A 27,056-nucleotide genomic window follows, 5' to 3' on the forward strand; every position below is an offset into this window, starting at 1 on the left:
ATATTCCTTTAAAATATTTAAATCTTTCAAAAGAAGAAATATATTTTTATACCGGTTATGATCCTTTCCCTAAATACCTTTAACGTTTTGAATGACTGAAGAAGAAAACTGAGCCGGTGGAGAAACAGGCTCTCCATATCATTACGTAACAGACTGTCCCCTAACACAAGTTCCAGACACACAAGAAAACCATCCCCATTGAATCGGAGAAAAAACTTTCTTTGTTAAAAATTAAAATCAAAAATCTGCTAAATGAGCAGTTGTTTAAATTCTGAGTAATTACACATCAAGCTAATTTGTCATTCTGTTTTGCCCTTTTTTTTACTTTCTTTTTTATATACATTTTTATTTATTTTTGTTTTCTTTGTTTTGCTTTTTACTTTTCTTACAAGAGGGTTATCAAAATTTTATTGCACAAATCATACATTTAAATTGCCAACGATTAGTTGAACTTTTTTTTTACATGAATGTTTATTCTATGTATTAATTTGTGCACATATCTCCGTTTTTTTAACATTTTGTTTCATCATGTTTTAACAAGCTACTTAATTTTTGGTTCGTAATCTTTGCCTTACTTTTATGTTAAATAATTTTTAAGTACCCTATCACATTTTTGTAAAGCAACATGTTACATTTTTACTCTGATTTTGCTAATCATCAAGTTTTTCTTGTTATCCTAAACTTTTAATTTTTTTATTTGTAAATTCACTATTGAATTGCAGAGAAAAATTCAAGTAATCTCCAAACAAAATTTATTATATTTTTCGGTTTCTACATGGTATTTAAGTGTTTCAGTTAATCAAAATTCAATAACACTAATAACTACTACTTTTAATATTTTTTTTTTAACTTACGTACTTTAAAAAGAAGTCTCAAAGTCTTTTCATGTTTTTGCAATTTTCATTTGTTTTATAATGGTTTTTTCCTCTATGGTCTAAAACTGTACACTATTGAAATTATTTTAATCCTCAGTCATATATTTTTTTTCAATTGTATTCAATTTTCTGCTAAATTTGCCCCTGGTTTTTAGTTTTTTAGTTCGGTTTCCAAATGAACTGAAAAGATGACGAAAGCATTATAGTGCAGAGATGAGTTTGGGAGTAAAGTAAAAGTGTATTAAATCATCCATTTGATCTTTATTTGAATGAGAGGCTTCTATGTAGTGTTTTGTGTGCTGGCTCCTAACTGATTAAAATTTAATATTAGCATTTAAACAAAATCAAATGTGCTTTAAAGAGAACGAATTGTATCCTTCACATTTTAAGATATAAATTATGATATTAAATCTAGTTAATTTACGCCGTTTGATCATTAAATCGTCACTCCATTCTATTCATCATACTTTCTATGCGAATTTCTTTCATGACTTAACCACATATAATGAAGTTTAGTAGAGAGGGAGACAGACCTTTTAAACTTAGTTTTGCAAACTTCAGACTAAGAAAGTAAAAACTGCACAATTGAGAGATGCGTTATTAAGTACCATTATGGAATGAGTTTATTATAATAAATAAAATTATCCATGTCTAAGTTCGGGTTAAGATAGAATTTTATTTCAACATTATATGTCAACAATAAATAAGCAAATGTATTGCACTTATTGGAATTGAATGCACTATTTATAATCACGATAATATCACGATCAGGCATCAATAACCAATCAGCGGTCATAAATTTACAACCATGGTATTTTGAAAAGTGAAGGCAGGTTGTTTATGTGAAGAAAATGATTCATATATGTTTTTAGATTTCCAGTTTCAAAGTGGTGGTAGTTGTCATGCTAGCAATGATAATTGAAAGATCATTGAGCTGTTTCTATCCCGCACATTCCGTTTCTAAAACGACCTGTAATTTGAGACATCCAACGAGAAGCTGTAGATGTTATGTGTTTTTTGAAGCCGAAAAATGTAGAAGAGGTCGCAAAAATTCATGGAATATTGGAAAAGGATGTATGTAAAGCCTTGCATGCCACTTTTCAAGGGCTTAGAAAATAAGCAAGCGAAATCAGAAGTAAAATGAGGGAACTGACAGCTGTTCGGTTATCTTCCATTTATAACAGTTTCTATGACAAATCCCACAATCTAACGAGTAAAAGGTGCACGAATTCTTTTTCTTAAAACAGCAAAATACATTTCAGCGCATCTCCATAATTTTGTTTAATCGCTCCTGGTTCTTTACTTATGGACTGTACATCAAACAGTTCTGCTTCGTTTAAAAAATTTACTTAATGTTTAATAGTATTTAATATATTTCTTCCATTTTTAGGTCATTTGGGTATGCATTGTGTGCCGCAAGAAACAAGAACTTCTTATAAAAACGGGACAATGGCTTCACAGCGGCATGGCTGCCAAGCAACGAGAAATTGAAAGTGGTGAAATCATGTCTCCCAAACAAGACAAGAGGCCAAAACTAGAACGCGCACACAGCGAAGGAAAAGAAAACGTGGACAGTCACTATGTATTGGGAATTAGTAGGAGGGGATCTCTTCAACAAATACATAGGACAAATAGTCAAAGAGAACTTAGGCGACAGTATTCTCAAGAAAGAGAATCTGCGAAACAGGAATCCCATACAGACATTTTAAGGTATTCAGATAGAAATCGACCGTTAAAAGACAGAAGTCCTCCACCGGGGGACATCAAAAGGACTAGACCTAGTGAGATGCCTTCCCGTGGAGATGCCTTTTCTCGTTTACATGGTAGTGGTAGTTTAGACAGTCGCGGTGGACGATATGACGGTACTTCTGATCCTAGTTATGACAGGAGAAGAGATCGGTATTCTACAGATACAGGTGACCATTATAAACATCCCTCTGATAGGGATATATCCTGGAAAGAACCTCAAAGGTCTATTCACAGTACCGATCGAAGGCAATTTGGTAGGGATCAACCTTGGATAAGCCAGGAAGAAGATCGCAAAGATTCATCACTAGATCGAAGGACTAGCCAAGAATCGTTAAGCTATCATTCAGATAGACATGTACGAATGCCTTATATGCGAGGGGATGAGTGGAAAGAATCTCCTAGAAAAAGAGACTACGATCTTCATAGTTCTGGTGAGGATCATCGATTAAGATTGCTAACAAGTCGAAGTGATGACGACAGAAGGACACATTTAGATCCAGATTATGCTTCCGACGGGCGAGGGAGGGGTCACAACAATCGAAAGAAAATTGATGCTGTGGTGAGAAATGACTCATTGAGCTCAGATCAATCAGAAAGTGTTCGACCACCTCCTCCTAAGCCCCATAAAAATAAAAGAGGTCGAAAACTTCGGCAGCGGTCTCTTAGCAGCTCGGACGACGAAATAAGGTCCACACCCGAATGCTCCAGTTGCGAAGAAATCGATGCCGAAAGTGAAAGTATTAGTGAGAAAGGTAAGTAAAATTCCTTAATTTTAAGTTTGCATGATATTTGATTAGATCCAAAATTTCGCATATTTGATAGCAAGTGCAATTTTTTGACTGATCACTGGTTACCTTCGTACGAATTCCCTGCAAATATTTTCAAGATTGCACATGGACATGCTAAATATATTTGCATGTCCTTATAATATAAAATAACAGCTAAACTTTCTGATTATTGTGAATTCTTTCAGAAAGACAAAGCAAAACAAAATTTCCTGAAATGCAAAGTTTCCCTTTTACTCTTGAAATACCTGCATGACCACAAAGTATTTGTTTATGATTACACTTTTTAATGATGGCAAATTCTATAAGAATGCCAATACTGAATTAAAGTTACTTAATAGTTAACAGCAATTATCGAAATATTGCTTGATTTTTATCAATGATAGTTGAAATTGAAGCAAAATTTTTTTTCTTCGTTCAAATGATAGAGAAAAAAGGTATAAAAGTGAAATAGAATAATTAAAAAGCTTGAAAGGATTAGTGATGTTTGCGTTATTTTGCAGATGTCTCAAAAGTGTATTTTCTGCTTACTCATAATTTAAATAAATAACTATATAAGTTTTGTTGCTTTCATAAGTTTTGCTATCAGGAGTTTTTTCTTTGCGTGTTTTTTTGCGTTTTAGCACTAAGGTTTTTCAAAGATTTTGGAGTGCAAACTGGTGACTGTTTCCATTACAGTTTGATAAAGACAAAAACCTCAGTTGATTTTTCAAATGTAAAATCGGTCTATTACTTTCAAATTTTACAATCACATTAGAGAATACCATAAAAAATATTGCAAATAACATAAAAAACGTTGTTAAAAAGTTTATCTGTTACTGAAATGTATGCAGGTAACTTTGTTACAAATATGTTAATTATTTCACGCATTATAGCAAGTCATATAAGATTATTGAACTAGACAGGTATATGCTATTAAAATAAATATGACTTTCTAAATGTCTATATTTAATGATTTTAGAAACTATAAAACCTTTAAACAGTATATTTATTTTATACCATGAAATTACGAAGTTTGTAAATGGTATCAAGAAATATCTAATAGTTGAAATTTAATGTTTCACAATATTTTCAAGTTTGAACATACATTACACTACAATAATGAAAGAGACACTTTCAGTTTCTGACATGTTTTTGAATTTCTCCAGAAATACTCCAAGGATTATTTTGAAACTTTAGAGGTATTTAGACCAAGTGATTCCTCATATTTATCAATAAATTTTAAAGTTTTAAAAGATTGATGAACTGTTAATTATTCGCGAATGAAAACAACTATTTTTTTGCATTCTATGCCAGACAATATAACAATAAGCTTGTAACATGCATCGATTACTTCGGTTGTTATTCCTAATAATTTTATATAACATCGTAATTCTAGCTTAAAAATTTATGTAGATAAAGATATTTAAAAAAAAAAAACCAAATCTTTTTTGCTTTATATATTTTTGCTATAACTTATGAAATATTCGTTACAATTAAACAAAATTTTTGGAGAAATTTGTTTAAAATTGAGCATGGCGTAAGCATTTGAAGTAGTTATTTTAGTGCATGTGGTGAACAAATGTAATTTTTTTTCCTTTATAATTTTGTAGTGAATCGCATTTAGTAACTGATGAAAAAAAATTGATTTGAATTTTGATAATTTAAAAAGTTTCTAGCAATTTTCTATGCAGATTTTGTACCTTTTAAAAGTAAACTCTGAATGATATGGGGTTACATCGGTATTGTAGAGACTCATCCTCCATAAAAGGATGATTTCTTTCGCTAGTTTTTCTTCCTCATACCATCACATTTTGGTATTACAATAATCATTACGGATGATTATTGTAAAGTATTATCATTTGTTATTTAATTTTGTTTAGCATACAAAATAAAATTTGTGGAAAATCATATATAATGTGCATTTTTTTCACATTTTAAAATAACAAATTTGTAATTGATTTAAAATTACTCCAAAAATTTTGCTCGATTTTATTGAATGTTTTTAAAGTCATAGCAAAAAAATATAAGATAAAAAGATTAGCTTTTTATGAAAATGCCAATACCTAAATAAATGTTTAAGCTAGGTTTACGAAATTTTATGCAATTATTGAAAGTAAAAGCCACAAAGTTAAAAGTTTATTGCTGCATATTTTGGCATAGGGTGTTTAAAAATACTTGTTTTCGTTTGCAATTTATTACTGGTCTTTCAAACCTCTGAAAGTTTTAAACTTAAATGATACGTATGAGAAATTGCATGACCTAAACCTCTTTAGTTAAAAATGATATTTTAAGTATTTCTGGAGAAATTTAAGAAAGATTATGCTCTGTATCGCTGATGTATTGATATCGCTGAATACAGCGATACCGCCCATTCGTGGGGTATCGCTGTTTTGCTAACTTCCCGAAAGCATGGGATTAAATCTCTTTTTAACAGTAGATGCATATTTTGGCTATCTTACTCAAACTTGTGCTGTTTTTCAAATTGAAAAGTTTTTTTAAGTTGTCCTTTGTATTTACGAAGAAACCCACATATGCATGTGAATAAATAATAATAATAATTGAAAAGAAAAATTAAATTACAGCCAGCTTGATCGATCCAGGTATAGTTCTATATTTAAAACGCTTGAAAGCGTAATTCAGGCCTATTTTTTTCTGTCCGAGAATTATATTAAGAAAATAAATAATTAATCATCACCTGCTTCCTATCAGTCATTTAAATAAACTGACATTTATAAATAAAGTGTTATTTTAAATAAATCGTAGAAGTGTAAAGAGTCGATTACTATTCAATTTGGTAAAATTCTTTGGTTTTTTGAATTTGGTACTATTCAATCTGGGGTTCTCAGTAGAACATTGAAGTCAGAGAGGCTGTGGTCAGAGAGCCGATGGGTGACCTGCCTAGGGACAGAGGGTGCGTAGTATGGGTCCTTGTTAAACTGTTCTGCTCTACTTAGCGCGCGGATCGTCGGGCTACTAAAGTAGGGGAGCTATCAAAGTTTGGAGAGGATCAAAATTTGGACAGCATGTCTTCGGATCATCCTGAGGGATATTTCCCAAACTACTACCAATTGTGTAGCTCGACGTAAATAAAATACTACTACAAAAGGTTAAAATTACCAAATAAATGGTAAAATTAATGACAGTTCTGACGAAATTTTTCGTAAGTTTATCATTCCTTAGATCATGGCATAAAAGCCCTTTATTGTCTTAAATTTACTTTTCAGTTTTGTATATTTGCTAAATTTGTGAAAATAAGAACTACAATTTTGAAAACAAAATTTTTGGTTAAACCTTTACCAGAAGAAATTTAAAAATTACTGAATGAATGAGTTAAATACGTTAATTTGGTTTTACTGCCATAATTATGATATTCTTACCAGAAATGTCATTACTATATAAGTACGGTAATGTAACTAAAAATTTTTTCTTCGTGAAGTACTTTCTCAAATAAATATTGATTACCAAACTATAAAAATTTAGGGAGATGCTTAGTTTTTTTTAAGACTAGCAACTGTTTCAGTACATAAAATTTAAGATTTTATCATTACATCTTCATTTTATTTTACTATAATTACCGAACTTACTTTACTACTAAAATTAAGTTCACAATTTAGAAGCAATAAAATTGGAAGCAAATCAGAAGTGAAAAAATATCTGTTGTAAAATTTGCCATGAACAAGTATTACTTTCTTAAATAAATATTGTTTTCCAAGCAAAATATATCGAGATGTTTAATAATTTTTAAAACTAATTAGCATGATAACTGCTACACGACATGAAATTTATCAATCTGATCTTTATTTTACTTCACCTTAATTACTTCTCTTACACTTCATTATTAAAATTATATTCACTATCTCAAAACAAAGAAATTAGTAGCAAATCAGAAAATTATTTCTTTTAAAATTATGTTAATCACGAACGCTTACGTTTTCAAAGAATTGCATGCAAAGAATATAGTGTGTCGTGCTTCCCCCATTGTGTTTTACACTATATATTTCTCATAAAATAATTCATAATTCTAAGCAGACCGGATTTCTGTGGCATAAAAATCTAATCATAATTTCACTAAAAAAAGGCGTGTCACGCAATATTGGACTCAAAACGAAGCTTCCGTATCAAAATTCAAAGGATATGTTGAAGTCAGTGCAGTTGTAATGAAAGTTGCTGTTATGCTTAAGAAAAATTTTCAGAAAATTTATTCTTAAACTATAAGGATGACGAAGAAAATAGATTAACCTATTAATGTTGAGTTGTTTAAGAAAAATTTGAAATTTAGCATAGAATGGCAGGAAATCAACCTAAAAAAATAATTAAAATAATCCGATAAATTTTTTTTAAAAATTGATAAGTTTTAAAATTACTATAAATCTTCAAAGAAATCTAATTTGATGCAAAACTCAAAGAAAAAAAGTACTCTTAAGCATTTACTAAAACTCTGCCTTACTCAAATTATATAATTAATAAAATGTAAATTGTTCCAAATTTCACGCAAAAAGTAATTTTGATACCATAGGATTTTTTTTAATCAAGGATTGTGAATTTTTTATTTATTCTTTAAGTATTGTGAAGTGGAGTTACTTTGACACACGTTTTGAGTTTTTTTTTTAATATTTCGTTGATATAACAATATTGAATTATTTTATCATGCTAATTAAGAGCATAGCATAAAAAACATTTATTCGGTTAAATTTACTTTTTATTTTTATATTTTTTACTAAATGTGTGGTAATACGAACCATAATTTTGAAAACTAGAATTTCTGGTAAATCATTACCAGGTAAACAGAAAATTCACGAAATGAATACTTTAAATACCGTATACTTTAATTTTATTAATCAGAATTATGATTTTTTTTACCAGAAATGTCACTTCCATACAGTACGGTGACTTTATCTGAATTTTTTCCTTCGTGTAACAAATAAATACTTTAATAATAATGACAACTGGTTACTACCCTGAGAGTAACAAAGAAGTTCTGGAACAATTATTTTTATTTTTAGAGTTTTTAAAAGCCATTTGAACCATCCTTGAACTATTAGAATTGCAATTTAATGTGTGAAATTCCGATTACTTTAGCAAAAGTTTTTATTCTGTGCCATTTACGCGTACTTTTCTGTACATTTTATTTTGAACTATGCAATAAAGAAGTATAGATTTTTTTAAATTTTTATATTAACAAAATCCTTAATATTGATGTATTTTTTTTAATTAGGAACTCACACTTCAGAGAGAACATAACTTAAAGCCTATTATTTTAATTTCACAGTTTTGCTTTGAAATCTTCTTATATTTATTAATTTCAAGCTGCATGCGTTTCAATATTCTAGATAATTGTGAAAAATTTCTCTTAAGGTTTTATTTTAAATATTGGATAAAATCATCAAGAGAGAAAGCAAAATGGTGCATTTTCCGTTGAACTCATAGAGTTTAAAAAAAAAAAGAAATAAATATACTTTTTCATGTATTTTTTCAAGATTAAAATTTTTTTTATAATTTTTTTATTAAAGAAGGTAATTAAAATGGCAAATAATTTTTTCTAAGCAAAAAAAACTTTTAAACATTCTAAACTTAAACCAATCAAATATAAAATTAAGTAAATGCAAATTAAGTTGTAAATCAAGAAATACAGGAGTGTAAAATTTTTGAAAATGGTTACTTTGAAAATTTTACCATTGTAGAAATCTTTTTTTCTAAATTTTGTATATACTAAATATTTTTTATTAAAAAATCATTCTGTAGAATGAAAGGTTTTGGTTTAAATTTACTAATATAATTTTGCTCTTAAAAGGTTTTTAGTTAAAATATTACATTATGTAGAAAAAAATTATAATTGCATAAGACTTTTAAGAAATCATTTCTGATTTTTCAATCAATAAAAAAGACGCAATGGTTTTCTTATTTTTCTACATTCCCTTATACAACCTTATAAATGATATATTGAATTGAAAAAACAGATTATCCATTTTCCCCAAATTGACAGATAAATGCGGAGTATTCATGCGTCAAATAAAATAACATGAGATCAAAATCAATCATATTCAACCTTGTGAATCGACACTTGTTGAAATCAAATGTCATCACTGAATCTGTTTTTAACCTGTTTGTCGGCTAAATCTTACAGTTTTTCCAATTACGGGAAAATTTTTCTTGAAATCCGCATGATTTGAAGCATCACTTTAGTGCATTTCCTCATTGTTTCCCGCTTTTTTTTCTTTTCTGAATAACTGAAGAAACTTGAATTTAAGTGAATTTTGTAATTCGGACTTTCTAAAACGAAAATACGGATAGCCTGAAGTAAAAGCATGAATTTGCAGCACGATATGGCGTCGAGAACGTCGTTCAAATTTGTGTTTTCAAATATGTTGTTTCAGAAATTATGTAAGCACGAATTGTAATACAAGGAATAAGATGCTTGCCTAATACAAGAGGTTTTTCATTTTGTTTATATATTCATGAATTAATATTCAATTTAAGTGTAATTTGGTTATAAACTTAATATACACTGTTAGAATTTTCTTTCTGAAATTACGGTAAAATAACCGGTAGTATAGTCTATTCATTTAATTAACCATAACGTTTATTGTTAGGAACATTTTTTTACCGTTACGGCTTTAAGAATGTTTACAAATTTTGTGGTTAAATAACCTTGAATACAAAACTATGTGGTTTTGTAACCATTTACAATTAGCATGGTTTCGAAACCGTAAAAATGAAATTTAAACGGACATTTGAGATTTGTGGGTGCTGCGCCATTTATGCGTGACTGATTGTTCAGTATTCCATTAGTCGAGGGTTACAGCTTGAAGAGTGTATGACACTTGAAACTTCTCATGCACTGGAGGAATGGAAGAAATATTGTGGTATCAATGCTTGGATTCGAGTCCCTGTTAAGTCAGTCATGAGATTGACCGATTAGCTGTCTCAGCTACAGTATGTACTCAGTGATATGGAACAAAATGGCATCATAAGGTGAGCCTAATCTGCGCGGATAGAATTTTGGTTGTTTAATCGTTGCAGGTAAAAAAAAAAATCAATGTCTGACACTTAACAGTTTGAATATCCTTTTTTTATGGTTACTTGACAGTTTTGGTTGAATATGGTAAAATAGCAATTAAATAAATTGTTATTTAATCATTTTTAACGAGAAATCTACAATAGTGTTGAAGGTATTTTAAGTTTAGTAACTGGAAGTGGCCTGAATATTTTCAAGAGTTTCGTTATTAAATTAGTTCATTTAGTAGTTTATTATAGGATAAATTTATCTGTAGACAGATATCTTAATATAATACTATGGTTTAATCCGTAGTCCGATTCAGTTAAGTTCCAATTCAAATTCTTTCAATTACTTTTAAAAGAATGTAAAATAATATTAGAAGTAAAAATCACTAACTATGCTTTTGCAAAAAAGAAAATGTTCAAAGTCCGTGCAATAAATAGATAAGAGGCAACTTTTTGAAAAGTGCTATTAATCACATTTCAGTTTTTTTTCGTCTTAATTAACTTTTAGCATGCTTTTAATTTTATGGTTCTGCTTGCTTATGTTAAAAATATTTTTTTTTGTTTACTAACAAAAATAAACTGCAAATAAAAAAAATATCTTAACGAGTTGTAAAAGGAACTTTACGACTTTCATTTAAAAAGTTCAAATTTATTAAAAGAACTTCAATTTCCAAACTTGAGAATTTTACCAAGAGTTCACGCAGTATTATTTTCAGTGTAAGAAAGAAGTTTCGTAATTTTTTCAAAACATTTCGTGAGAACGTCAAGGAAAAAAATCTTTAAACTTACCGTATTCTTATGCATTTTAAAACATTTCTACTTGTCTGCAATTCAAAACTGGTGGAAAATACGTTACACCAAAGTGGTGTTTCACTAACTGTTCTACTACATCTTAAACCAAGGATAGTTCCTCTTGTAGTGTAACACCTAGAATGTTTTCTTACAGTAGTTGGCGTAAAGTAGCCACCCCGATGTTTGCTATTCGGTAACACTAAAATTTATCTTACAGTAATGATACATATAAAGAATGTTACTTTTACGATTGAATATATAGCAAGAATCATAAATTTAGGTTGCATGTTTTTAATATTTCTTAAAATAAAATGAGATGGTGTATCAAATATTCACTCAGAACTGACAGAATATTAATAAAAGTTCCAATAAAACCAAAACTAATCGAAATTAAATATTACGAAATTGTTTTATATATAATTGATAGGTTTATGCAAATAAAAGTTTATATGAGTAGTTTGTCAAATCAATCCGACAAGAAGAACTCACATTGAAAATATTCAGACCACTTCCAGTTACTAAACTTAAAAAAATCTTCAACACTGTTAGAACTTTCTCGGTAAAAATGGTTAAATAGCAATTTATTTTATTGCTATTTTACCATATTCAATCAAAACTGTCATGTAACCGTAAAAAGAGGATATTCAAATTCTTCATGTATACAAACAGCCATCTTGACTGCCATAGATTCTCTATCTTGAAATTGCACAATTATTCGTCTTTAAACTTCCAATAATGGTCCAAAAGCATTTGCTATAAGCTTAAAACAGGCACTTCTATCTTTTCCCAAAAGAATTTAGCCAAATATTTTAACTATACATACATTTGCCAAACTTACGGAGTTCCCAAAAGACAACCTCCTTCATCAATGAGCTGCAAATTGGTGTAAGCTTTAATCAATTATTAGTGTTAAAATTTAACTACATCCTTTGATGCGTGTGAGAACATTTGATTCGGTATTAATTTGAAATAAAGTAATTATTCAAATAATTTTTCGAGTTTTTTAACACCAAATTCGGATAGCATTACATCACAGTTTTTACAGTGAGTTATATTTCTGGCAGAAAAGAACTTAATTCTGGTAATAAAACCCCAAATATACGGTATTTAAACTATACGTTCGATAATTTTTCAGATATATGGTAACGGTTTATTAGAAATTCTGATTCTCAAAATTAAAGTTCGTATTACTACAAATTACGTAAAAAATGCAAAATTGAAAACTATAATTAACCGAATTATCAGCTTTTATACTATTTTCTAATGTGTCATGATAAAGTTAGCAAATTTTAACGCATTTACTAAATTTTATTACATATTTTAATGCCATATTTTATTGGTAATTTTACCGAAATCACTACAAGTTTTACCATTTTCTGGTAGTTGTGACCACACTTTTTTCCTGAGTTTGATTTTAAAAAATCAAAAGTTAATAAATTTTTTTTTTAATATTTGTAAAAAAAATATAATTTAAATGGGGAAAAATTATGTGTATTTTGTTCTAATAAAACTGTTTTTTTTTGCATTTATAAAAAAAAAAAATTATGACATTTTCAAAATAAAATGTCGTTTACCAAACATCCCGATACTTGTAACAACAAATTTTATAGACGGTTAATAATGACAAAATACTTAATTGATTTCTGCACTGTTCCCAAAAAAGCATCAAATTAAGACTTTTTATCCTATTTCCTCCCCCCCCCCAAAAAAAAAATAAATAAATTCTCGATGAAAACGAATTTTGAATTAAAATTTAAGAATCTCCTCCTATATTAATTTAACTGCATACAGTAAAAATATTTTCTAAGTATCTTTGCAAGACACTTGAAATACCTACGCAGAAATATTTCCCCCTCTCACTTTTTTTCGTAACTTAACCTAGTATTATGTTTTTTTTTTAGCATTCTTGCGAAGTAGAAAAAGAAAAAAAGGTATTCGAGATTTTCTGTTTGCGTCATACGAAAAAAAAAATGATCTGTGATTAAAATAATTATTATTCTTTTCTTTTTTATAAGGAAAAAATAAGTATAAAATATTTTCTTAGTTAAAGAACTTTCCTATCAATAAATAGAGATAACTGTGTTTCCATTAAAAATATGCCATAAAAGATGTTCTTTATGATTACACTTTAATTAGGACCAAATGAAAAAAAAACAATCTGTGCTTTGTTTATACAATGCCTTTATATAAATTGCAAAAGGAAGTTCATTAGTTTTAGAATAAAAATAATATATTGAAAAATTTGATTTCTCAAGAACTATTTGACTGGTTTCATCTAAATTTTATTTCTTGTTATTTAAAAATGCATACTTCAAAAAATTTAAAAAATTTTTATACTTAACAATTCAAAATTCTTTAGTTATTGTATCATAATTTCATAATGCATAACAAATAATTTTCCAAAATGAGCTTTTACATGAATTTTTCTTCGTAAAAATGAACTTTCTAATTGTTTGAAAATTTTTTTCTAATCTCTTAAAAAGATCTCGAGATATTGCAAAACATGAAATTAACATTAGGGGTTCAAACTTTTAACAGCACTTTTGCCTGTTAAAAGTTGACTTGTCCACTTTCGTAAGAGGATTGTGTGTTTTATAGATTACGGCTACTCTCCATATTTTGAGAGTTAAGAATCCAAATCCACCAGAAAAAGTTATGCTTATTTAGATAAATTAAGTTTTTGTGTCTGATTTCAAAACTTTAAACTACGAAATAGCTAAGTTCATTTGTTCTTTCGTAACTTCAAGTTTTATTGGTGATCATCTTTTTATTTTGTGCACTGCGGTACTATCAAAACAAGAAATATTTTTAATATTATTATTTGCAGAGTATTTATAATATTCCGTGAAAAATTTATCGCAGAATAAATTAAAACAAAAAACGTGTGAAAATACATTATCAAAGAGATATTTAGATGAATAAAAAGTTGAAGCGGTTAATCTTAAAAGGAGGTTTGTAACATTCATACGAAAATAAAATTTTTGTGGGCTTTGAAATATCATTAACCGATTATCAAATACCGAGTAATTTTCTAGCCTGCCTAAAGAAGAGAATTCAATAATTTGGAAGCATATAAAGCAATCTTTAATCAATTGACACAGTTTTTTTGTTGGTTTTTCTGGAAAGTGCCAATTTGCAAAATACCCCCTTTTAACATTGATAGCTTCAATTACAAAGTTAATTGGCCAAAATTTAAAACTGGAAGCAAAAAAAATAATACATTTGACAACAAAAAATTGTCAAAACAATATTCTTAATTGCTCAGTTCTAATTGAAACAACTTTTTTTAATTGTTTAATGATATAGCTTGGAAGTTATAACATTGAAAAAAATTAAAAGCTAAATTTTCCATCTTTTCCCCTACGAGCATTCGTTCCTTCCCTTATTTCTTACTTATTTTGTTTTCAGTATCTGTTCTTCTTGATAATGAGCATCTTGTTTGAGAGCTCAAACCATTTTACTATATATATTTCCACTTTAAAAATCAAACCAAGCTTTTAACTGCTAAATAGTTTTGAACTTGTTTTCAATATTTATTTTCGATACATAATAAACGGAAATATAGAATATTTCGTTAATAATTTGAAGTAAATAAATACGAAATATCAGAGTTTGTTACAACTAATGAATGTTCCCTATATTTCATTTTAGGCCCAAATGATACAAAATTTATGTTTTTTCACGCTCATTTAAATCAAGAAATACTGGTTTAAACCCTTATTAAATAAGATTTGGGCCCATTTTATAATAAAACTTTAAATGACTTTATTTTTACTTTAAAAAAAATAGGATTCAAAAATCTTTCTATATATTCTATAATATTCTATCCAAATAAAAATATCTATTTAACGCGTATTTTAAACTAAACGCGTTAATTTTAATAAAAGAAATGATTCTGATTTTTAATTATTTTTAAAAAGAGTTATAATGAAATTTATTGCGTTTGTACAGAACGCAAAAAACGCTGCACCCTGAGTAAAAACTTTTTATTTAAAAGGCAATCAACTATGTTTCGAATTACGTTAATTTTAATAAAAGAAATGCTTCTGATTTTGAATTTTTTTTAAACAAAATTGCAATGAAATTTATTGCGTTTGTACAGAACGCAAAAAACGCTGCACCCTGAGTAAAAACTTTTTCTCGAACATTGTTCAATCGAAAAAGAAAAAAATCTATCAAGTAATTCAAAAAGTTCCAGCAAAATTCTGAATTTTATAAGATTTCTAATAATTTATTATTTATATATAATAATTTATTATTTATTTCCTGAATTATTTTAGCAGTAAGCCATATGAAATGAATTTTTCAAAAAAAAATTTATTATCAAGTAATTTTAATTTTTGCTTTCTTTTAAAAATTTTATTACTCTAACGTACATTTTCACAAGTTTATAACTTTGCAACCAACGCAAAGTTGACAAAATATTTTGTATTTATTACTAAAAAAAATAATACAAGGAAGGCTTGTTTTGCGAATGACAAGGTACCTTCTTTGTTAGTCAGACTTCATTCAAACTATGCATTGTAATACGTGAAATCAAATTGCTTAGTTAAAAAAAAAATATTCAGAGTGTGCTTTTTCCCTTAACAAGGGATTATTAAGGGGAATTAACAAGGGATGTTTTAAAATAAACAATGTTGACGGTTCACAATAATCAACTGAAACTCGTTGTTTGTAATGAGTGAAAAAGCTTAATCTGTTCAACAAAAAAAGAATTCAGATTTGGCTCAAAAATGAAATTATACGGCATGTATCATTTCTGAACTATTTTTCTTAAAGCATTCGTTGTTTCAGAAAGTTCTCTCCAAACTATATAGTGGGATGCGGAGGAGAGCAGATTTTTTCTTAAAAATTTAAATATCAATCTACATATTTTTTGAAGAAATATTCAAATCTAAACATTTTGAATTACTAATATTATATATATTGATCATTTTCCTCGAAAGAATGAACTTTTTATTTGTTTATGTTACATCTAATATTCTTTTAAAATGAATTGATTATTTCAATACAAAAATATTACTCAAAAGTAAATGCATTTTGATATAGTTTGTCATTTTAAAACTCATTTCTGCTTGTCATTAAAAAATAGAAATTGTTAAATCATAAAATAGAAATATTCATTTATATTTATTTATGTAAAATAATGGCATTAAAATCTTTCGTTCAATTCGTTTAGTAGAATTTGAAAAATAACTATGCTAAAATAAAGTAATCATAAAATAGTTCAATTGGAAACAGCCATTACGACAATTATATAATTTTAAATTGATTGCCTACTCCATAAAATATATAGCTTTCTACTTGAAAATTTTGAAAATGTGCTAAATTTTACGACTGATGGGTAGCATTTCAACTCCATTGTCTTTTATCAATGCATTTTCTGAAATAAAATAATAATTGTTAAACATAAAACCGAAAAGTTATTTATGACTTAAAATCAGCCAAAGATCTTATACACACTTTCTCCTGTTTTATTAAGCTATAACATGCAACACAATTTCAGTTAAATTCTTGTAAAAATTTAAGCATTCTTAAAATTACTTTCATTTACTCTGTAATGTCTCAAATTCATATTTATCATTTATATCATAAAGTCACCTTAAAATTAGTTTCATTTAAATTGTTACACTATTCTACTGTCTCAACTTCATATATTCTATAATTTATATCATAAAATAGTCTCTTAAAAAATTTCGTGTTTGAATTGAAACATCGAAATGCTGCAATTAAATGTTAAAATTGTAGCATTACTATTCTGTCAAAATTTAATATTCTATCATTTCTATCATACAGTATTGTAAAAATTATTTTCGTTTAAATTGTACTCATACTGCAGTATCTTTCATTATGTATATCCCTCCAGAATTTTGAAAATGAGACTTTTTCAAAATTCATTTTCTTAGTTACTATTAAAACCGATTTCACTCAAAATTTGTACTCTGCCATTTGAAATTGCATACGTTAAGTGATGAAAAAACTGTATACCTTGCAATTCAAAAATTTTTCTACTTTTATTAAATAAAATGATAAATATTTACTAAAATTATATTTTGTATGAAATTATCTTTTCATAAACAAATTTTATAATTATGAGCATAAATTTTCCAATTTGCTTAAAAAGTTCTCAAGATAAGTTGAAATGCGCAAAAAGTATAATTAACATTAAGGGGTCTAAATGATTTATAGATCCGCTCTAATGATTTATAGAAACCATATCTCCCAGATAGCAGCTACCCCCTATATTTTGGGAGTCAGAAACGTGTTTTCGGTGTCTGATTTCGAAGCTTAAAATATCGCCTGCAGTAACTAAAAAGCATATTTCATTTCGCCCATTAAGATTGATTTCTTTAACATGAAGATCCGATTATTAGATCAAAAGTTACTAAGGGTTTTTCGATTATTTTCTTGCTCACTGTAAATGTGGTTCAGGGCACAACACTTTTCTACATTTATTTAGGTTGCATTTAATATTTACATACCATGTATGTACCAACAATTTTTATCCGTCGATATTATACGTTGAAAACTAAGCTTAATATATATAATCTCCCATAGTTTCAAGATTATAAGATCTTTATATTTAGAAAATAATAATATTCAAAATCTAAAAACCAAAACCTCTTCGATATAATTCAATCATTAAATACTTTTCCAGAACTTTTTAACATTAGTCTAGTAATTAATTCAAAAATTATTTAAGCTCGTAATTAATTATTTGATAAATTAACTTTTGAGAGACAGCTGCAAAGGAAGTTATATAACATTTTAAGTAATTCATCGACAGGCTGAAATATTAATTAAGTGTTTTAATTATGTATTAAGTCAGATAATGTCTCCTGAAAATGACCGAAAAAAATCTAAAATGATACACCATTATTCATTCTTATTTAAGTTAGTTTTCAAAATTGTATATTTTTTTCAGAAATCATAAGACTAAAATGCATAAAAGTTTAAACTACTATGTTTATAGGGTATATACAATATCAATTATCACAAATATATATCCGTTTTTGCCACACACAATATGTAAAAAAAGTACTTAGGCAATAAATTTTTGAAATATTGTGATTTTGAAAAACTTGATTCCTTTCAGCTTATGCAGGGTGCATGAAAAACAAATATTAAATGCATAAATATTCAAATTCTATCAACTAACAAGTTTAAAGGAAAATAATTCAAAATTTGTGTTATACTACGTAACATTCATGATACAACATACGATAGTCTAAGATACCAGAGACTTGTTCACCTTGGATAAGTTTTTCTATATGTAAATTTTTTTTCTGGAGTGTTTAACCGAATTTGTTCAGGAAATAATTATCTTAACAGACAAAAGTATTAAATAAATAATTGAAAAGGTTATACTCGATTAAAAAACTTCATCTCTGAAGTAGTAAGGTTATACTCGATTAAAAGGCTTCATTGGCTAAAAGTTTACCTGTTTCAAGCGTTCAAAAATAGGTACCTATTCTCAAGACTTGCGAGACATAAATGAGGTGAAACAAAAAATGATTTGAAATATAAAGCTTAAAGTTACTAACGAAAAATGGAAAATAAAAGTGAAAAAAAATATTAAGAAACCGCAGTAATTTAAAGTAGTAACCGTAGTAAATTAAATAATTAAAAAAAAAATAAAGATGAAAATGCAGAACAAGAGAAACTAAAATTTTTTTCTGTTAAAATCAAGTCAAACGTCCATTGAAATAAATATTCTTTGTTTGAATTATAAACTTATGCGAAGTGAATGGAGGGTAAAAAGGAAGTGAAAACACTGTCCAGGCCATTGTAAAAAACCACATGACATGTTTCCGAATTACCAATTTTATTCACAAGTTTTTATTTAAGCTAAATTTTACAATCTGACGCATAGATTTTCCAACCATTTTAAAATCTATTTAAAAATTCCTTGATAAAGATATTCACAAATATATACTATAATTTTAAAAAAAAGTTTTCTGGTAGCTTCTACATCATAAAAATTCTTATGTTCCAGAGGGATGCAAAAATAAATTTTCCTCCGTCTTCCTAAAAACCTTCAGGGAATCTTTGAGTTATCTACTCTTTTTACTAAAATATTCTTTAAGATAAAGTAAATTTATGAGTCTAAGAATCCTAAATTTAACTAAAAGTATCAGTTTTAAAGTTAAAATAGTATTTTTAAGGAATTATTTTTTGAGTCTATGGTTATTCATGATAGCAACATTAAGTTGCGTATTTCTGTAAAAGATTATATAAAATTGAAAGCATTGAAATTAGTTTTTTTTTAAAAAATGTACACCTGGAAAACTATAACCGATGTAGTAACGATGTAGTATAAAAAGTTTCGATTCAAGTTACAGTAAAAGGTACCGGCACCCTGAGTGCCTGTACTTTTTACCACAGAATCTATTTCTACAGGAACATATTGCTGAACAAAAAATCTGATTTACCGTAATTTTTACAGCAATAATTACTGTAAAGTCACTGAACCATTCTATTTAATTAATATTTCCATAAAAATTACTGTATGATATTTTACTGCAGAAATGGGTTTTTAGGTATAATGAATTTTACGGATGATGCACTTAAAGAGATAATGCACTTACTTTATATCGTAATTTGATCCAAAAATTTTTAGTGTATAGATTGTCTTACGCTGCAAGTAACAAGTATTAAGAGTGTTTAAATAATGCAATTAAATATTGCCAACTTAAATTTTAAAAAAAACAGCAGGATGATCAGCAATTCTGAATTATTTTAAAAGTGAACCTACACGAAAGCACAACGTTGAACATTGTCTTTTTGAAAATTGTTGTTGTCATTGATAAACAATATTTTGAAAAAAGGTTGAGTTATTCCAAGTTCTTGTTATTTTTCGTTTGGTAATAATTTAACTCTTTATGTATTTTGCCATTTTTTTCTACTTTTTTAAGAAAAATCATGCAACTGTAAAACTTTTCCACAGATAATCCATCCATATATATATTATATATAGATATTATATATCGGACCAGCTATTTATCTATATAAATTATCTATGGATAATTTATATAGATAGATATATAAATTATAATATACATTATAATATAGTATTATATAATATTCATATTATTTTTTGATGTTACTTATCTTTTAATAATTAATTTAAATATTTGATTCTTTAGACATACAAGTTTTAATCTCATTTTAAGCAATGTAATAAACGACAAAATACAAAAAAAATTTTATGTAATAGTTCTAAAAAATGAAATAATTATCGATATAATAGTTTTCATTCTTCAAGAACTTTCCAAATGATTCAACTCTAATTTTAGATTCCACTAAAATTACACTGTTTAAAGTGATGTAAAAACTTATATGTCTAACAAATCAATTTCTTTTTGATCATAATTAAATTAAGTAGTTATAAATAATCCGAAAAAAAATATTTTTGTATTCTCTTAGTTTTGATTAAGTTGGTTAAATAATTTTATGCAAAAAGGTTTTATTTCACTTAAATGATTTAAGGTACTTCTTTTTTGAAATATTAATCTAAATTTTTAAAAACTAGTTTATTTGCTTTATTATGTGTAAAAACTTACAAAACCAGTAAAAAAAATATCTGTATTTTTATTATTTCCTTAAATGGTATATGCATAAGGGATTTTTTTGCATATACGAAACACTGTAAAAAAAATTTTATCGCTGAAAACAAAAAAATTCTTTGAGAATTTTATTTAGAAGGCAATTAACTATGTTTTGAATTATTATCTTGAAAGCAAGTGCATATATTACTGAGTTAGGGATCAATGTAGCTGAAGCAGAAATTTCTGCAGAATTTTTTAAAGCAGAAATTTTTCAAAATTTCCGCACTTGTCTTTGTGAAAAAACATACATAAAAAATAAAATTCTACTTTTTTCTCTAAATCTGTAGCTCAAAACATGTGTTCTATAATCATAAACTTGTAGACAATGTAAAATGTGAAAGGCGCAAAATGTGAAAAAAAATCTGATTTTGAGATAAACGCATTAAAAACTTAAAATCATTAGTCTATCCACTGTCATCATTTCGCAGAAAAACTGCTATAACTTTGTAAATAATTTAAGTACATACAAAAGTAGAGCATTTTTAGAAAGCTAAAAATACACGAAATTGAAATTTATAATAAACTCAATTTAGAACATTTTGTTCAAATCATGTTTTTACATTAGTCACCTTAAGATACCTGGTGAAACGTGCAAAAACAATACAATGAAATCGAAGGGTTCCAACTTAAGATTAAACTATTTTACGACTGTTCATAAGATTAAACTATTTTACCTCATTAGAGCCTCAAGAATCCGTATCTTTGTGAGAAAAATGTGTATTTATTTAGAGAAAATTCATTTTAATTATTTCATTTTGAAATACCATCTCCTCAAAACACTTATCACAAGTCAGATTTCCTCGAACCATTAAAAGTTAGCAAGTGAAAATTCATCAATTCGGTCAAAAGATATTCATATGTCCCGTTGCTTATTTTTTACACACTGTACAATGTAGAGCTTGAATAGAAGTATTTAGAAAAATATATTGGGCATTTATATTAGACTTTCTTACTTACATTTATTCAGCCAAGGATCTGAAAAGGATCCAATAAATTATCATCTTTTTTTGTTCATTCATACAATAAATATTCTTTAAATGTTCATTTACATTTTACTTTCACATATAAAACTAATTGTTTTCATTTCAAGAACATCCTGATAAATTTAATTCTCTCCCAATAATAGTGATAATGTGTAGTTCCATAGATGATGCTTTGTCATCTAATTTTGGAATACGTAATATGTGCCTGCCTATGACAAGTTCTATCGAAGTTTGAAGTCAGCATGTTAAGGGTGTGCTTGGAAGTTCTAAGCGTAAAGAACTTCTCTCAAGCGTTATCGTTCTCACCTAATACTGATTTACATATTAATACACGACTGACTGTATTTGTGAGATAGATCAAAGCTTAAGCGCTATAGAAGAATAATCCCTAAATTTCACTTAATGTTAATAGACAGTTGTATATTTAACAGTGCGGAAAATGCTGTGCAATATTATATTATATTATATTATATTATATTATATTATATTATATTATATTATATTATATTATATTATATTATATTATATTATATTATATTATATTATATTATATTATATTATATTATATTATATTATATTATATTATATTATATTATATTATATTATATTATATTATATTATCGTAAACTAGAGTGACTTAATGCCAATCAAGTTCACGTATTAAATGATTTTTTTTGTTATAGCTAGAATAAAGAAAAGAATGTGAAAAGGTTTTTGAGTGTCTTAGTATTTTTGAACTGTTAAAATGCTGTCATTTCTGTGATATCTTTTTATTATTGATCCACATAAAATTGTCATTTGATTGTTCGTCTGTTGATTGTTTTTCTGTTTGATTCTTATTGCCTTAGTGTCAAGTTTTGGTTATGTGTTCATCAGTAATGATGATTGTGAATACAATGCAGATTTTTCTGATGTTCTAACACCAGTAAAAGAGATTAAAATAAATGAAACAGTATCATCCGATACAAAAATACCAGGACCAAATTGTGCGTACTATGTTTTTGTTCAACATATAAGCAAATTGTACTCATGTATGATGCTTGTAGTTGTTATTCAATGTTGATTTTACTGCTTCATCATGAATAATAATTTAATTAACAATATTAATAAAACTTTTATTATAATAGAATAAATAACAATAATATTAGTAAACATAATTACAGCAACTAATTTAATAATTTTATTTTGTTTATCCTCTAATTTGTTTTAAAAAAAATTACAATTTGAAAGGCAATAATGTTTGAGAAATTTAAAAAATGCATTTGTGATAACAAGGAAGTTTACCATGTGCTGGAATAAAAGTTTTTGTAGATATTAAGGCACAAAGTCATCTAACGTGAGGTGGTGATTTTGTGCCCTCATAAAACATTTTTTTAATATTTTCCTTACTGACTAAAGTTTCATCTATATCACTTTTAAAATATTTAATATATTTTTTTAAATACATTCAGAATTTTACATTGAAATTTTTAAGAAATAACAAAATAAATTAAAGAAGTGTTATAAAGTTACCCTGCGTTTCAGAATAAGAATATGGAGATATTAATATGATCTATACGCTGATCTTCTCATAAAAATAATAAGTAGTCATGAAATCATAACATTCTAAGTATATGCAATGCATACATTATGGCTATTGTGAACTTTGAGAGACAGATAATGAATGTCATAAAATTTAAACTTATTTTAACTTAGTAACAACAATATTTTAGTTAGTATTTAACAATATTTTATTAACAAAATATTGATATTATCAATTTCTATTTCTGTTTTTCGTGGTTTTGTCCTTCTTTGTTCTGTTCAAAAGTAAATTTTTTAAACAAAACTTATTTTTAAAAAAATGATAAACCATACGTTTGTGTATACGTAATATGGTCGATCTCGTTTATAACAAATAGATAGGGACCTAAGCAATATGTACAGTGACACCTTTTACATATGTAAGAAATAAATAAATAAATAATAAATAAACAGACCCTCCTAAATAACTTGATCCGTAACATAAAACTAAATATTTATTCAAATTTTCCTCGTTAAATCTTATGCTCATAATAAAATATTTTAACATTTCATTACGCATTTTTCCAACACAGACGTTCATTTTGCTCTATTGCTTTTCCACCACATTCTATTCTAATTCAAAATCGGTGAGTGCGTTGACCCAGCTTTCTATTAAATGAAAAAATGCCCATTGTTTTATTTTTTCTTTAAAAAAAAGTTGAGTGTCAAGCGCTCTGACAGAACTTAAAGGTTTTTGAGCTAATTTTTTTTTTGAGATGTTAATATTGATTTGAGATTTATTTGAAGTTGACTTAAAAAACAACCACAAAAAATCAACCTCCCTAGGTTTAAAACCAAGGTTCAAGAATTGTTTTCAATCACAGTTTAGGTTAGTAGAAATCTACCTCAGAGCAAGCAGCTTAGAAAGGTTGTTTTTAAGGGGTACGTGTTAATTTTTCTACACTTCAAGCAAACAGGTATATTTGAGGTGTCAATAAATTCACCCAATTTCATTTAAAAGTAAGCTACATATAATGTTGGTTTTATGAGGTGTGAATGAGGTTGCAATTGAAGTTTATGGCCGAGGTTATTTTTTGTGCAAAGCATAACCTCATTTCTGATTCAGGTGTATATTTTTACACCTGTCGACCTCAAAACATTCTCAAAAACGCTATTTTTTTGTAAAGGTAGATATGTGCAAAAAATAAATACGAAAGCAAAAATTCGTTTGTTTGGATGTTATGATTCGTCAAAACAAGAAAGAAATAGTATCTCCATTGGTTTCTCCAATATATATTCCGATAGCAGATTACATAAGACTTTTTACTTCAGTTTGTAATAAAAACATCAAGAGATATCAGTTTATTCTATTTTGATGAATCATAATGTCTCTGCAAACGAAATAATTTTACCGAATATACATTGCAAACATATATTACACTCTAACAAATTTCTCAGAAAAAATGGTTAAATAACAATTTATTTAATTGTTATTTTACCATTTTCAAACAAAATAACAATTAACAGTCTAATAACCTTAAATAAAATGGTATTCAAACTGTTAACTAGGAGAAAAATCATTAATTTACTGCTTTCACCTAATACGGCTAAACAACCAGAATTTTATCGCACCAACTAGAACCACCTAATGAAGCCATTTAGTTCTTTGCAGAGGGGTACATATTATAGCCGAGCGGTCTAATCTGGAAGTCTTATGACCGACAGAATAGGGGTTAGAATTGCAACGTTGACACACGATATTTCTCTCATTCCCTTCAACACATGAAGAGTTTTTAGTGTCCTACGCTTCCCTATTTGTCACCCTAGGTTGTTAGAATACGATTGTCTCATTCACGCATAGATGACAGCACCATAAAACTGCTAAACTGTCTCCAATGTCTTGTTAAATTTCATTCTTACAAATTTGAAACTATGCTAGTTGTAAATGGTTAAAAAACCATTTAGTATTCATGGTTTTTTAATCAGATTAGTTGTAAAAGTTTTCAAAGCAGTAAAGGTAAAAAATGTTCTTCACTGTTAACTTTACGGTTAATTGGATAGACAGACTGCTCCCGGTTATTTTACCATAATTTTAGAATAAAAATTCTAACAGTGTACTTAAATCAAAAAACTCTGTACTCAAAAGCTTACAAGATGAAATACGCAATTGGGTTTAGTTTTCTCAATTCATAATTTATAATTCAATACATTAAAATAAATATTTATCACATTTAAAATTAGTCATGAAAATTTTTTCATTGAATTTTCTTCAGGTGATGATTCTATATCTGCACAATGGAAGAAAGAAGACATTCTAGATGCCAAAATTAAAAAGTTCCTTGCTGTAAGTTTCCATTTCTACAATATTATTTTAGTTTAGATAAATTTAAAATGTAAAATTACAAAAATTTATAAACGTACAATATAAATCATAATCACAGCTCTTTAAATATATACACTTAAAATATAAAGTGAGTAGTACAGGGTTTGATATTTCAGAATTAATATTTCAGTGAAAAAACAAAGAAAACTTTATCGGAACCTCTCGGATCATGGAAGGCGAGATTAAAAACTTCCAAACCTGTTTGATTACCTATCAATAACTAGGATTTCGATAACATATTAGATTATTCCACCTTAATGTTACATCGAGCAATCAATCTGGATTCAATATTTTAAATATTATCCTTCATGATAATGATTGGTTAAGATTTAAAAGTATCGCTTTTCCCTAACGCGTTTTCTTTTCCTATCTAGAATTTTAAAAATATTTATTGAAGACGGTATTTAAAGAACACCTTATATATTTGACACCAGTAGAGGAGAAATGAGCTCTACACACCACTTTTATGGTTAATCACCTCTCTTAAAATATTGCTATAGGATAAGCGTTACACCCCACTTCCTCAGTAAGGATAAGAGTTCATCCTCACTGAAAAGCTCTTAGAAATGAAGTAGCGTGGCTCTTTACGTAGCATGGTTTGGTCTAAACAAATGCGTTTTAAAAAATTTGAGTATTTATTTCTTCATAACTATGGGTGTTATTAAAACATTTGACGATAAATTCTTAAACTGAAATAATTTTCAAATGAATTCCTTATTGCAAATAATTAAAACAATTTCGCTAAGTGTCCTCCTTTATGTTACACATCTATATGCTCTAAATATCGCATGGTTTAGACTAAACAAATGATTCTTAAAAAATTTTCAGTACTTATTTCTTCTAATCTATGGGTATTTTTGAAAAATTAGACAGTTACTTTGCAATCTGAAACAAGTTTCAAATGAATTTCTCATCCGAAAAAGTTACAAACAATTCGCACCTTTGTCCTTTATTTTTATATGTATGCTCTTAACGTAGCGTTGTTTGGAGTAAATATTGCTTCTTTAAAATTTTGAGCTCATATTTTTGACATATACAGGCATTTTTAAAAAAATTTGCACTCATTTTTTAATCTTAATCAAGTTTCAAATGCATTCCTCATCGAAAAATATGATAAAAAAAATCCACAAATTGCCTTCTTTTTCGTCAATTAAACATATACTCTTAACACATAATTCCTTTGAGCAAACAAATCCTTCTTAAAACTTCTGCTTACTTATTTCTTGACGTATATGGGTCTTTTTGGAAAAATTGACGCTCACTTTGTAATATGAAACAAATTTCAAATGATTTTCTCATAGCACAAATTTGTAGCTTGTTCTCCATTATGTTTACCATATATATGCTTTTAACTTAGCATGGTTTAGACTAAACAAATGCTTCTTAAAATTTTTTAT

At 27.4% G+C, this 27,056-nt stretch overlaps 1 protein-coding gene across 3 annotated transcripts in view; it reads left to right on the forward strand.

The window, feature by feature from the left end:
* The window catches only part of Rim (Rab3 interacting molecule), a 156,216-nt gene that overhangs the window by 81,546 nt on the left and 47,614 nt on the right, over positions 1-27,056 (forward strand). For all 3 annotated transcript variants that reach the window (XM_021145414.4, XM_021145415.4, XM_071187356.2), the window contains 2 exons: positions 2,266-3,376; positions 25,550-25,620. In XM_021145414.4, coding sequence (XP_021001073.1) covers positions 2,266-3,376; positions 25,550-25,620 — 1,182 coding nt within the window. The remainder of the gene's footprint in view (positions 1-2,265; positions 3,377-25,549; positions 25,621-27,056) is intronic.

This window comes from Parasteatoda tepidariorum, chromosome 11, assembly GCF_982258835.1.
Source record: "Parasteatoda tepidariorum strain Cologne lab strain chromosome 11, Ptep-v5.0, whole genome shotgun sequence".
In the NCBI taxonomy this organism is placed as follows: domain Eukaryota; kingdom Metazoa; phylum Arthropoda; class Arachnida; order Araneae; family Theridiidae; genus Parasteatoda; species Parasteatoda tepidariorum.